General features: G+C 40.2%; 1 protein-coding gene across 2 annotated transcripts in view; it reads right to left on the bottom strand.

Annotated features, from left to right (window-relative positions):
* Positions 1–8,132: 8,132 nt before the first annotated feature.
* EPB41L4A (erythrocyte membrane protein band 4.1 like 4A) overlaps positions 8,133–15,117 on the bottom strand; it is a 564,380-nt gene continuing 557,395 nt past the window's right edge. For both annotated transcript variants that reach the window (XM_030193468.1, XM_030193469.1), the window contains one exon: positions 8,133–8,889. In XM_030193468.1, coding sequence (XP_030049328.1) covers positions 8,761–8,889 — 129 coding nt within the window. In that variant the 3' untranslated portion in view covers positions 8,133–8,760. The remainder of the gene's footprint in view (positions 8,890–15,117) is intronic.

The raw sequence follows: 15,117 nt of genomic DNA, 5'->3' as shown, positions 1-15,117 counted from the left end.
GATTAAATAGCCAAGTCATGGGTTATTACCCTCTGTTGTTAATGGTGAACCACAATCTTACTAAGGTTTGGCTAATCGTTAAGAATTCTTCTCTAGATCCTCAGGATCCCCTCAGTTAGACATGTTTCTAATCTGTGTTTTGCTTGTAAAGAAGTAGAGAAAAGCAGCTCATCAACTGGCAGACTTTATATAGAGTCCTTGAATGTATTGTATCCTAGACAATTCTGTTGATGTTTCTGCATGAAGTGTATCTTGCCTCGGAAGAGGGGTGGGGAGATTGATTGCGTTGATTGTATCTTTAGACTTGGCATGTGCGTTCGATTTAGTGGACCATCCTAGTTGTTTGTCCTGACTGAGATCTATTTACTTTGGAGGTATGGTACTACAAGTGGCTCTCCTCTTTTTAATCTGAATGCTCTTTTGCACTTTCAACATTTGATTGTATATCTCAACTCTGTAGCTTAAGATACAGATTTCCTCAGAGCTCTGACAAGTCCCCCATCTTGTTTAATGTTTTTCCATCTTCCTTTTTCACAGTGATTCATGGATTCAGAATTGGGGTATATGCCAATGTGGATGATATTTTATTGGGTTTCAAAACTCCACTTGCATGCATTGATCTGAGCCCTCCACAGGAGTGTTTAGTAGCAATTGCTGCTTGTCAGAAAGAACACTGACTTGTATTAAGTACTGCTAAAATGACATGTTGGATTACAGAAAACTTGAATTATCCCTCATTGATCCCAGTTTTACTCAGGTTTCCAATGACTGTATTAGATATTTTTACATTTTTGGGAGTGCTTACTGATTTTCCACTTTCTTTCAGGGATCAGGTATCATGTGTTGTGCTAAGGGATTTTCTTTTTTTTAAATATTGTGACAACTGTGGTCTGTTCAGTCTTATTTTAATGAGAATACTTTACATACATTGCTTCTTGTCCTATAGATCTCTTGATTAGACTATGGCAATATTTTGTATGTTGGCATGGGGGCCTGCAATCTTAAGTGGTTGCAAACATTACAGATTATGGCCTGCTGCTAACATCTAAAGCGTGGCAAAACCTGCCCCAGATGCTTAACACAGCTTCGTAAGAGGGCCCTTTAAGTAAGTTCAAAATTAGAAGTTGCTGCAATGCAAGATCATGCATAATAGTTTGACAATTATGCATGATCTTGCATAATTTTTTCATTCAACGAAAACCATTATATCTCTGGGGATCAGTTTTTCAAAATATTATAATCATCCCTCTTTTCGAACTACCTGAAGGAAGAGACATGCAAAGTAGTCAGTTGTGGACTATTTTCCTTGTAGAATCCTGTCGTAAAACTAACTCCAGGATGATTATTTCATGCATCTTCCAAACCATGGATGAAATCAGGAAACTGGTAAATTTTTAACAAAACATACAAAACCTGTGTTAGCTGTTCTTCCTTTTCTTGTTCCTAGAAAGACAAAGGTGGTCAAAATGAAACAGGGGAATGCTGTATTGATAATTAGACACAGGCGATGAGAGTTTTGTGCTCAGTAGACTAAACTTGAGATGTTCAACCTTTGCTAATTAATTGATGAGAAAAAATTGTTTGCTAATTGAAGAGCACTTTTTCAAAACTCAGTCTATCAGCAGTAGTTTTAAGAAACATAGGTAGTGGCTTTTGGACTGAGTGATTTATGCACAGAGTATTTAACACAAAGTAATTAAAATACCATGGACTTAGGGGTCCTTTTACTAATGTGCGCTGAAAAATGGCCTGCAGTAGTTTAGACGCATGTTTTGGGCACACGCAGAATTATTTTACAGCACACCTACAAAAAAAGGCACATTAGGGGTTGAAGATAGGAAGGGTTAGATAATGTTCAATATGATCATATGTGTTGATGTGTTGCATAGTTGAAGCAATTATGTTGGGTTGGTAGGGTATGTCTTACTGAACAGGTAGATCTTTAGTGATTTTCTGAATTTTAGATGGTTGTAGATTGTTTTCACAGCTTTTGGCAGTGCATTCCATAGTCGTGTGCTTATGTAGGAGAAGTTGGACGCATAGGTTATTTTGCATTTGAGTCCTTTGCAATTTGGGTAGTGGAGATTCAGGTAAGTCTGTGATGAACTGTTTCTATTTCTGGTTGGGAGATCAATCAAGTCAATCATGTAACCTGGGACTTCACCGTAGATGATCTTGTGGAGCAGGGTGCAGGTTTTGAAGGTGATACGTTCTTTGATCGGAAGCCAGTGCAGTTTTTCACGGAGGGGTGTGGCACTTTGGAATCGTTTTTTTACCAAATATCAACCTGGCTGCTGTGTTTTGGGCTGTCTGGAGTTTCTTTGTGAGTTGTTCTTTACATCCCGCATAAATTCCATTACAGTAATCAGCGTGGCTTAGTACCATTGATTGAATTAGGTTACGGACTATACCCCTCAGGGAAAAAAGGTTTTACACGTTTAAGTTTCCACATTGAATGAAACATTTTCTTTACAGTGGAGTTTACTTGGTCTCAAGTTTAAGACTGGGGTCAATTGTAACACCTTTCTCTAAGCGATCCCATGTGCTTTCTTAAATTCAGACACAGTTCTTGTCTTCATCACCACCACCTCCACCTCTACACATCTACCATCCTTTCAGTGAAAAAGTATTTCCTTAGATTATTCCTGAGCCTATAACCTCTTAACTTCATCCTATGCCCTCTCACTCCAGAGTTTTCCTTCATTTGAAAGAGGCTCACCTGTACATTAATGCCAGAGAGGTGCTTAAACGTGTCTATCATATCCTCTTTCTCTCCTGCCTTTCTTCCAAAGCACACATATTGAGAGCCTTAAGTCTGTTCCCATACGCTTCATGAAAGAGACCACTGACCAGTTTTGTAGTCACTCTCTGGACCAACTCCATCCTGTTTATATCTTTTCATAGGTGCAGTCTCCAGAATATACTATAATTACGTGTGTGGTATTGCATTAAAAGTAACATGTTACAGTAGTTAATTACTTTTTCCCAGTAACTAAGTTAGTGATTAACTACTAATTAAATATAGTAATAGCATTACTATAGTTAATTACTTTTCCATTGGTAGCTGTAAAGGCGTGAGGAGTACTATTAGCATTACACTTTCTCACTCTGCAATATTCCTCTCTCTTGCTTCCAGCATCATTTCCTGCTCTCTGCCCTCCTCTCCCAAGTGGCTCTGTTTCTGTGCGGTCCTCTCCCTCACTGAGAGCTCCTGCCCTCCAAACTTGCCTTAGATCAAAGTAAAAACAAAAAGCTGTCTTAAATTGCCAGTGGTGGCAACTCTGCACTCCGGTAGTCTCCAGTCTACCTGTGCTGTGGGTCCTTTCCTCTGCCAGATCCTGCCCTTCTGATACAACTTCCTGTTTTCAGTAGGCGGGATCTGGCAAAGGAAAGGCTCCGTGGCACAGGTCAGCTGGAGACTGCCTGAGTACAGCGTTGCTCCTCCTCAAAATGACTTTCATCTTTAAAATCCTTCCAGTAAGCAGATGTTAAACTTTTGCCTCATTATTGGCTAGGCATGCATGTTCCTACTACTACTATTTAGCATTTCTATAGCGCTACAAGGCGTACGCAGCGCTGCACAAACATAGAAGAAAGACAGTCCCTGCTCAAAGAGCTTACAATCTAATAGACAAAAAATAAATAAAGTAAGCAAATCAAATCAATTAATGTGAACAGGAAGGAAGAGAGGAGGGTAGGTGGAGGCGAGTGGTTACAAGTGGTTACGAGTCAAAAGCAATGTTAAAGAGGTGGGCTTTCAGTCTAGATTTAAAGGTGGCCAAGGATGGGGCAAGACGTAGGGGCTCAGGAAGTTTATTCCAGGCATAGGGTGCAGTGAGACAGAAGGCGCGAAGTCTGGAGTTGGCAGTAGTGGAGAAGGGAACAGATAAGAAGGATTTATCCATGGAGCGGAGTGCACGGGAAGGGGTGTAGGGAAGGACGAGTGTGGAGAGATACTGGGGAGCAGCAGAGTGAGTACATTTATAGGTTAGTAGAAGAAGTTTGAACAGGATGCGAAAACGGATAGGGAGCCAGTGAAGGGTCTTGAGGAGAGGGGTAGTATGAGTAAAGCGACCCTGGCGGAAGATGAGACGGGCAGCAGAGTTTTGAACCGACTGGAGAGGGGAGAGGTGACTAAGTGGGAGGCCAGCAAGAAGCAGATTGCAGTAGTCTAAACGAGAAGTGACAAGGGTGTGGATGAGGGTTTTGGTAGAGTGCTCGGAAAGAAAGGGGCAGATTTTACGGATGTTGTAAAGAAAGAAATGACAGGTCTTGGCAATCTGCTGGATATGAGCAGAGAAGGAGAGAGAAGAGTCAAAGATGACCCCAAGGTTTCGAGCTGAGGAGACAGGGAGAATGAGAGAGCCATCAACAGAAATAGAAAACAGGGGGAGTGGGGAGGTGGGTTTGGGGGGGAAAATGAGAAGCTCGGTTTTGGTCATATTTAATTTCAGGTGGCATTGAGACATCCAGACAGCAATGTCAGACAAGGTTTTGTTCTCTGGAGTTCTTGAAGTGAGTTGCACACATGGACACACACATGCAGATATGATTAACCCCACTGTCTTGTATCTGTCAGTGCACTTTCACAACCTAAAAAGTCAACTGTCACAACTTCAGCTGTTAGTTTTCAAAACTCTGCTCCCCAGTCAGACAGTACAGCTCAGCCTCTTTTTTACTGGAAAGGGATAGGATTAGGAAGAAAAAAAGGGAGTTAGTAAAAGGGGACTGGCAGAGTGAGCAGAGCTTCATTCATATAAGAGATTTCTTTCAGAATAAAAGCCATGTCTGGGGGCAAAGGAGTCAGAGATCCAGATTTGGTGCAAACAGGTGAACTCAACAGAGCAAAGAAATAAATCTTTTTCTGTCTCTTCCTGGAAACATGCTGTAGTAATTTATTGACTTTGAAACTAATCAATAACATGGGAGTAAAAGAAAGTAGCATAGCCCATGTGCTCAGTGCTGGATCGAAATTTTACTGTCATTTGTTGTTGGGTCACATCTCAGATGCGTGACTTCCAATCTGGTCCCTTCATTGTGAACACCCATTTTTCGCCGTTAGAACTGCCACTGCTAAGAAGACTAAAGTTTATAAGCAATTTAACAGTGGTAATATGCATAGCATGCAAACCTATCTTATGTTAATACTTAATTTTCTTCAAATGGGTCAACGGTTAGCCAATTTCTTCATATTTATAAATACTTTTTAAACTTTAGTCTTCTTAATTTGGTAGACCTCCCCCCCACCCCCCCTATGTTGTGGTCTAAAGAAGAGTAAGATATTTCTTTCTTTGATAATTTTGCCTTATGGGAGGAAATAATGTCTCTCATAAAAATATTGTTTTTGTCTGCATTGCCTGTTCAAATGTAACAATTTGTTTAATTTGATTTAAAATATAAATAAACAATTAAAAAAAAAAAGAACTGCCAGTTCTAATCCTACCGCCTCATTGCTTTTCCTGACCTAGCAGTTAATGCTGCCTAGACCCACGGGAAAATTTATAATTGGACTAAATATGCAACACAAATTGTGTCTGCCTAATTTTTAGTGCTGGTGGGCAAATGTTGGCACCTTGTGACTGTCTATTATTATGTAGCTGTAGCTGTTTTAATTAAACTATGTTCATTTGATTGAATAAAACTGTTGCATTCATGTTCTGTTCAAAAGTAACTGAAAAATAATTAGTTACTCAAACTATAATCACTTATACCATTTAGAGTTCAATGTGGATAACAATATCAAAATGAACCTAGCCATATCTAGAGAAGATAGAATGAATCACTTACTTTCCACAGGCCAAGTCATTGCAAGTATTTTTGAAATAGCCAAGACTTAAATCACTTATGAAACTTTAAATAATTTGTTGTTAATATCTAAAGGAAGTTCATTGCACATCTTGGCAGCTACAAAGGGAAAATTAAGCTAAAAATATGTTTACATTTAACCCCTTTGATTGACAGAAAACCTAATTTAGGGGCTCCTTTTACAAAGCGGGCTTACTGCGCAGCAATCTGAAGCTACCGCCAGACCAATGCGGGCGCTGGTGGTATTTCCAGCCCCAGCACGCACCGTTTCTCATGCTAGGGAAAATAGGGCCCTATTTTTTTGTGCAGCAGTTACCCCGCAGTAATCAGCAGCCCTTACCATCACCTCAGTGGGTGGCAGTAAGTGCTCCCTCCCGACATGGCCACATCCTTTCAATCTTACCTCACGGCCGTGTCTTTTTTGAGCCTTTTTACCCACTGCGGTAAAGAGGGCCTCAGCGGGTGGCAAAATCAGCCCCCAACGCTAGCGCAGGGCTCAGCTTAGTAAAAAGGCCCCTTAGTAAGGGCTCTAGATGTTGTTACCCTATTGAATGACAATAAAGATATCAAAAGAATCATATATTGCGAGGCTTGACCATATAAAATATTAAAGACTAATATACACTTTAAAAGTAATGTGGGTTTGCACTGGTAATAAGCCTTAATCATCAATAGTATTATCCTTTCAAAATTATTAACAGAATATATTAAACACAATGGTACATTCTGCAATGTCGGCAATTTCTTCCTAATACACTTAAAGCATCCTGCATATAACAAGTTGCAATAGTCCAACTGACTCACTATTACTGATTGGACTATTATCTTAAATTGATCTTGTTCAAAATAATGTCTTATGCGTCGAAGACCTCCCACAATCCAGAAGCCCTTTTTTTGTTTAAACTAAAGATGTCACAAGGGGCTCAATGATAGTGTAGCATCTAATGTAACTTCTAAGATTTTCATAGATGATACTAATGGATAGCTGACTCCTTTAATTTCTAAGTCCTGGCCTACAGGTAACTGTTTAGCTGGATGAGCTAGAAAGAATTTGGTTTTATCTAAATTCAATTTCAGCCATGGAGTGCAATCTAAGTCTCCACAGCTATCACATCTTCCTCCACTCTAAGACTTAACTCTTTCATAGTCTTTTCAACAGGAGAAAACAGAGTTATGTCATCCGCATATATGCACTTCTGTACTTCCAAATTATCCAAGTTATGGCTCGAACTAGAATGCAATACATTAACTAGTAATGTTGACAAAAGGGAGCCCTGAGGAATCCCGCAACTTGGTTTCCATAACGCAGAAAAAACACCCTTCATCTTCACTCCATATGATCTAGAAACTAAAAAACCCTTTAAAAAATTTAAGACAGCACCAGCAATGGGTCTCTCTTCGAAATAATATAATAAAATCTCATGATCCATTACATCAAAGGCTGATGCCAAGTCAAGTTGAACTAAAACTATCTGTATTCCTCTTGACAAACAAGACCTAACTTGCAGAAACTAAAGCTCCCAACACTGTTTCTGTGCTAAAATTTGTTCTAAAACCAGACTGAGATCCATGTAAAAATCTGAAAGTTGCCAAGATACCATACCCTCCATCAATTTCACCAAGAATGGAATTGAGGCTCCCGGTCTATAATTTGAAATAACTGAGAGCTGTCCTAACACATTCTTTGGAATCAATGTGAGAATAATACAACCTAGAAAATGAGGGAAAGTTCCCTCCGAAATGCCTAAGTTTAATCAATTTTTCAACCATCCAATAAATTCTATTGAAGGTCTTTGTAACAAATATGTTGGACAATTATCCAAAATACAATTACCATAACTAATTAAGCAGCTTGTGAACCTTCTAGGGACAAAGAAAGTAAAAGTAAAGTAGATTGTGAGCTCTCTAGGGCCAGAGAAAGTAATATGTACAGTGCTGCGTATGTTTAGTAGCACTATGGAAATGAGTAGTAATAATAATAATAATAGCTGTAATTAATGACTTTTGATGAGTAATCAGCACAACACCCATATACACCCAGTTTACCTAAGTGTGTGTACTGAAAACTGTGTGTACTCAATTGACATTCATATTGCTGCTTCTGTCATTTCAGGCTCCAAATGGCACTGTGTTACTGGAACTTTCTCATGAAGCAGTTCAATTACAACCTTCTAACTCACAGTTTTCCAACCACCAAGCATTATAATTACATTGTAAAAAAAAACAAAAAAACAGGCCTGTACTGAAATACAAACAAATCAATCTCTTAAAAATAATTTAATCCACTTTGCTGGATTTTATTTTATTTTTTTAAATACTTTCTGGACTGTGAACTTTTAATACTGCAAAAAAGAAGAGAAAAAAAAGGAAACAATTGAAATGAAAGGAAATCATTCCAATAAAAATTAAAAAATAATATAATTCATTCCAGTTTTACAGACGGCATGTCACTTGGGATGCATAAAGTGAAAGCAGCATTGTTGAAACTTTAGACAAAGAATATTAATAGTTCCCCTACTACTAGATCTGAATAATGGGTTCCGTGGTAGAAACTAGTTAAAAATCAGTGTTGCTCAAACAATGGTCTTCCCAAAGCCAATGAGAAATCTAAGGTTGCCTAAAGCCATAGGAATGTAATGAGTATTCTTCAACTAGAGATCAGTATGGGGGCGAATCAGCTGGGGCTGATGGTGGTGAGCCACGCAGTTCTTTGCTGTGGGAGAGAGGCTGATATACCCATAACACAGCTAAATGTTCTTCTCCACCAGCGATCATTCAATTGCCAGTCCCATAACATCTGTCCAACATTGCAGGCAAGTAGTTTCTTCTCCCCAGGCGTGCAAATTAGAATACTTCAAATTTCAGTTCCATGTTTTCCCCAAGCTGTTTAGAAGGAAATCAGAGGTTTCTGATTTTGCAGGAGTGGTGGTACATCAGTCTCTCCCTTGCAGGAAATCACGTCTCCATCTTCAGTCGTGATGCATGGACTGTTTTAATCGTCTTGGCATTGTATCTGCCATCCAGATTGGTGGGGGAGGAAGAAGATTTTCCTTCTACAAGACTATCTCTGGATCCATTTCTTTTCTGAAAAGAACACAGACAGTTGAGCATGGAAAGCAAAAGACTTCTCTTTATGTCTTACATACATTCATCTATCTATCTATCAGCAATTGTCTTTTGTCTTGTCCAAGTACTGCTCTTTAGAAAGTCAGTAAACAACAAAAAGGAGGAGAAAAATGTAAATTTCTTAAAATAAATAAATACACACACGACCAGATTCTATATTTGTCACCCAAAAAATCAGCACCAATGGGTGGGGTGTGGGCGTTTCTAAAATCTATGCACATTGTTATAGCATACACCCGCTCTGTACCTAATTTATGTGTCAGGATTTACACCAAGTAAAACGTGGCATAAATGACCGTGACTAAATTTGGTTGCTTGGAGAGCACTTGGTGTATTCTATATACTGTGCAGAAATTAAGCCTATTCTATAAAATTTAGGCATACTTTAGAGACTACATCTAGGCATATTTTTTTCTGTGCAGAATTTTCAGCCACCATATATATAGAATCTAGCCAATAAGGTCTAATTTTACTCCAGAAGTTTTTGATTGCTCAGACCTTGGTACTGTCCCATATCAGCTATTGTAACAATTGGGCTAATTTTCGAAACAGAAGGACGTCCATCTTTCGACATAAATTGGAAGATGGACGTCCTTCTCCCAGGGGCATCCAGATCAGTATAATCGAAACCCGATTCAGGCCGTCTCCAACTACACTCCATCGCAAGGACGGCCAAAGTTCAAGGGAGTGTGTCGGAGGCATAGCGAAGGTGGGACTTGGGTGTGCCTAACACTTGGACGTCCTTGACCCATAATCGAAAAAACAAGGACGTCCCTGATGAACACGTGGGACGTTTTCACCCGGACATGTTTTACGAGAAAAGTCGGCTGAGGGGAGATATGATAGAGGTCTATAAAATAATTAGTGGAGTGGAACGGGTAGATGTGAAGCGTCTGTTTATGCTTTCCAAAAATACTAGGACTAGGGGACATACGATGAAGCTACAATGTAGTAAATTTAAAACGAATCGGAGAAAATTTTTCTTCACTCAACGTGTAATTAAATTCTGGAATTTGTTGCCAGAGAATGTGGTAAAGGCGGTTAGCTTAGCGGAATTTAAAAAAGGTTTGGCCGGCTTCTTAAAGAAAAAGTCCATAGACCATTATTAAATGGACTTGGGGAAAATCCACTATTTCTGGGATAAGCAGTACAGAATGTTTTGTACTTTTTGGGGATCTTGCCAGGTATTTGTGACCTGGATTGGCCACTGTTGGAAACAGGATGCTGGGCTTGATGGACCTTTGGTCTTTCCCAGCATGGGAAAAGACCAAGGGTCCATCGAGCCCAGCATCCTGTCCACGACAGCGGCCAATCCAGGCCAAGGGCACCTGGCAAGCTTCCCAAACGTGCAAACATTCTATACATGTTATTCCCGGAATTGTGGATTTTTCCCAAGTCCATTTAGTAGCGGTTTATGGACTTGTCCTTTAGGAAACCATCTAATCCCCTTTTAAACTCTGCCAAGCTAACTGCCTTCACCATGTTCTCCGGCAACGAATTCCAGAGTTTAATTACGCGTTGGGTGAAGAAAATTTTTCTCCGATTTGTTTTATGTACTTATCTACTTATAAGGCACAAAAAGGTGTTGAAATGACCAGATGACACCGGAGAGAATCGGGGATGACCTCCCGTTACTCCCCCAGTGGTCACTAACTCCCTCCCAACCTCAAAAAACATCTTTAAAAATATGTCGTGCCAGCCTCTATGCCAGCCTCAGATGTCATACTCAGGTCCATGACAGCGCACGCAAGTCCCTGGAACAGTTTTAGTGGGTACTGCAGTGCACTTCAGACAGGCGGACCCAGGCCCATACCCTCTCTACCTGTTACATTTGTGGAGGAAACAGTGAGCCCTCCAAAACCCACCAGAAACCCACTGTACCCACATCTAGGTGCCCCCTTCACCCGTAAGGGCTATGGTAGTGGTGTACAGTTGTGGGTAGAGGGTTTTGGGGGGCTCAGCACACAAGGTAAGGGAGCTATGTACCTGGGAGCAATTTATGAAGTCCACTGCAGTGCCCCCTAGAGTGCCCGGTTGGGGTCCTGGCATGTCAGGGGGACCAGTGCACTACAAATGCTGGCTCCTCCCACACCCAAATGGCTTGCATTAGGACGTTTTTGACATGGACGTCTTTGGTTTCAAAAATCGCCGAAAGTCAGAAACATCCATGTCTAGGGACATCCAAATCTAGGGACCTCCAAATTTAAGGATTTGGAAGTCCCTGATGGTATTTTCGAAACGAATGATGGACATCCATCTTGTTTTGAAAATACGGGTTTCCCCGCCCCTGGATTTCACCATTTTGCAAGGACATCCAAATTACAACTTGGACGTCCGTTTCAAAAATGCCCCTCATAGTCTATATGGGTTGTAGAGAGACCATAATCAAGAAAATTCAGACCCTGTTAAATATCACAGCTCGCTTGATTTTTAAATCCACTTGAGTGGAGGAGTGGCCTAGTGGTTAGGGTGGTGGACTCTGGTCCTGGGGAACTGAGTTCAATTCCCACTTCAGGCACAGGCAGCTCCTTGTGACTCTGGGCAAGTCACTTAACCCTCCATTGCCCCAGGTACAAATAAGTACCTGTATACAATATGTAAGCCGCATTGAGCCTGCCATGAGTGGGAAAGCGCGGGGAACAAATGTAACAAAAAAAAATTACCTAAGTTTGAGACCTACACCCCTTTTGCAACAATTACATCGGTTGCCAGTGCAGGTGCGCATTGTGTTTAAGTTGTGCTCTTTTGTATTTTTAATTTTAGATGGGTAAGCTCCCCATTATATGAGCTCTCTTATTCATTTGTCATCTATAGAATTCCTAGATTAGAAATCTTGATTCAAGAGAATTTTATTGCTCCGTTTTCCTAACCCTAAAAAGGTTAAATACAAGAATTTTTTTCTTAATACCTCAATCTCAATATCAGGCAGTTACTCATTGGAATAGCCTACCAATTAATATCAGAAGTCAGGTTTACTATCCTACTTTTCTGAAATTGCTGAAAACTTTTTTATTTAGAAAATTCTCATCTGAATAACTGTTACAGCTCAACAATTGAAGATTATTTAGTTTTAGGGGTTTGTAATATGTATTTTAATTGAGATATGGACTTTTATGTAGCTTGATTTTTATTGTAATATTCCTGGGAATTGCACAGCTCTTTTGATTTGTAAGCCACACTGAACTCCATAGGTATTTGTGGGGTATAAATGTCCTTTAATGTATTGGGCTTACAGGGACCATACACTGTAGAAATTAGGAGTTTGTATAAGGTACACCGAATGCTTTCAAAGTACCTGCTCTTAATTTCTCCTTAATTATTTTAAGCACAATGCATGTTTACAATATTAAAGTGGCTGAAATGCAGGGAACCTGGAGAAAAGAGAAAGTGATATGGATTGTTCTAGAAAGAGAAGATGGAACCTGAATTCACACAGGAGTCATTTACAGATCTGCAGCACAAAGAGAAGCTGGACAATGATCTAATTGAAGATATCCATAAACTGGGATTGAAAGGTGAGGTATTGTTGTTGGGAGATTTCAACTTGCCTGATGTGGATTGGAACATCCCATCTTCAGAAGCAGAGAGGTCATGGATGCGTGCCAAAGTGCTCTGCTCAGACAACTGGAAGCAGAACCCACAAGGGAAGAGCTGATGCTGGGTCTGGTGCTCACAAATGGAGAAGATGTTTCTAATGTCCAGGTGGGTACCCCCAACTGGCAAAAGTGATCATCAGACAATATGGTTTGACATCAGAGCTAAAATGGACTGCAGTGCAGACACACTGGATTTGTAAAAACGCTGACTTCAGTAAAATGGGGGAGCACCTGAAGAAAGAGCTGACAGGATGGGTAGACACAGGAGAAGTGGAAGGACAGTGGTCCAAGCTGAAAACAGCTATTAATAAGACAACAGATCTTTGTATCAGGAAAGTAAACAAAAGCAAGAGAAAATGGAAACCTATATAATGCAACAAACAAGTGGCTGGTAAAGAAAAAAGAGACAGCTTTCAAGAAATACAGAAGAACACAAGAAGAGAAGCACAGATAAGATTACCTGGTAAAACTGAATGAAAGGAAAAGGGAAATATGGTTACCAAAAGCACAGGAAGAAGAAAAACTGGCTAAAGAAATTACGAGAGGTGACAAGACTTTTTTCAGATATACTAGGGAAAGGAGGAAGAATAGAAATGGAATTGTAAGACTGAAAGCTGCTGACTCTCACTATGTGGAGAGTGATGAAGAGAAAGCAGGTGTGCTAAACAAATACTTCTGTTCTATATTTAAGCATGAAAATCCTGGAGAAGGACTGCGGCTGGCTGCCAGGGGTATATATGGGAATGGAGTAGATGTCACACCATTCACAGAAGAAAATGTTTATGTACAACTTGAAAACCTGGAAGTAGACAAAGCTATGGGGCTGGATGAGATATATCCAAGAATACTGAGGGAACTCAGAGAAATCCTGGCGGGACCTCTTTAATATTTAATAAATCCTTGGAGACAGGAGAGGTATCACAGGATTGGAGATGAGTGGATGTGATCCCACTTTTTTGGGGTCTTGCCAGGTATTTGTGACTTGGATCGGCTACTGTTGGAAACAGTATGCTGGGCTTGATGGACTTTTGGTCTGTCCCAGTATGGCAATACTTATGTACTTGTGCACTTGGGGACAGGGATGAGGTAGGAAACTCTGCTGAAGGAAAAGATAGTGAATCTCCTAGAATTTAATGGACTGCAAGATCCGAGGCAGCATGGTTTTATCAAATATAAATCCTGCCAACGAATCTGATTGATTTCTTAGACTGGGTGACCAGACAACTGGATAAAGGACATGCGCTAGATGTAATCTACTTAGATTTCAGCAAAGCCTTTGATTCAGTTACTCACAGGAGGCTCATGAATAAGCTGAGCAGTATGCAATTACGACCCAAGATGGTAAACTAGATTGGAAATGGGGTAAATGGTGGGGGCAATTCTATTTGTGAGTGATATGCCCAGGGCTTTTTTTGAGGGGGTACTGAGTACCGGCACCTTTTCCAGTGTCTGCTAAAATTGACCCATGAACCACAAGTTTTAATGAAAGAGCTCAGGCTCAAGACACCAATTCTGCCTTGTCACAGATTCTGTGACTGGTTGCAGGGGGCCTGGTTATTGTGGAGTGAGTCCCTCAGTGATCACCCCACCCCTGAAGGGTGGTCTGGCATTTGAGTACCGGCATCTTTTTTGCTAGAAAAATTGCACTGGATATGCCTAAGGATTAAGAGGAAAGGTTTGCCTTTTTGCAGATGGCACGAAGATTATAAACGAGTGGATATCCTAAAGGAAGTAGAAAACATGAGGAGAGATCTACAAAAATTAGAGTGGTCTAAGGACTGGCAGTTGAATTTTAATGCGAAGAAGTGCAAGTGATGCACTTGGAATGCAAAAATATAAAGGAGACATACCAGATTGGAGGTGAGAGACTGATAAGCACAATTTAGGAGAGGGATTTGGGGGCGATTCACTTATTGTTTATCAATTTTCCTATACTGACATTATTGCACAGCAAGTCAAATCTTTGGAATATCCAGATTAGCAAATGGTAAATCCATGTTGGGCTTACTGCTGCTTCGTAAAAGACCCCTTTAGTAATTAACAGCAATTTTACACAATAACAGCTAATGTGGAAAAGGAGAATCAGAGGGGACTGCGTTTACAGTTTACAACTAATGTGGAGGTAGTTTAGTTTAGTTTTTAATATGAATGATATGCTGCCTTTCATCGATGTGACCAAGCAATCCACAAAAATAGCAGAAAAAGGGTACAAACAGGTTTGTTGAATTTATAATACAAAAATTATGGAAGAAGTCGCAGAGCATTAGAAAGAGATCATGACAACCTTACGCTAAAAAGAAAACACAACAAATATGTCAGATCTGAGGAAGACAGGGACAGGTGGGCTGGAATTTGAGATAAAAGCAAAGGAAGAGTTCAGTAGTTAAATACTTAAGAGACAGCCAAGGTCTTAAGGAGGTTACAGCTGGGTCTCAGGGAAGGGGAACAGTATTTCAAAGCGTACCTACCATTCTGTGTTCGGTTAATGCCATCTATAGGTGTAGCTAATTGCATCACATTATCAGCAATGCAGTTAAAGCGCAATAAAGAATGTTTCTCTTTGTTAACTTTATGGCAAGTTGCTGTGAAC

The sequence above is a fragment of the Microcaecilia unicolor genome, chromosome 2 (assembly GCF_901765095.1).
Source record: "Microcaecilia unicolor chromosome 2, aMicUni1.1, whole genome shotgun sequence".
In the NCBI taxonomy this organism is placed as follows: Eukaryota; Metazoa; Chordata; class Amphibia; order Gymnophiona; family Siphonopidae; genus Microcaecilia; species Microcaecilia unicolor.
Note: the sequence above shows the minus strand (reverse complement) of the source record. Positions and strands in the feature narration are given on the sequence as shown.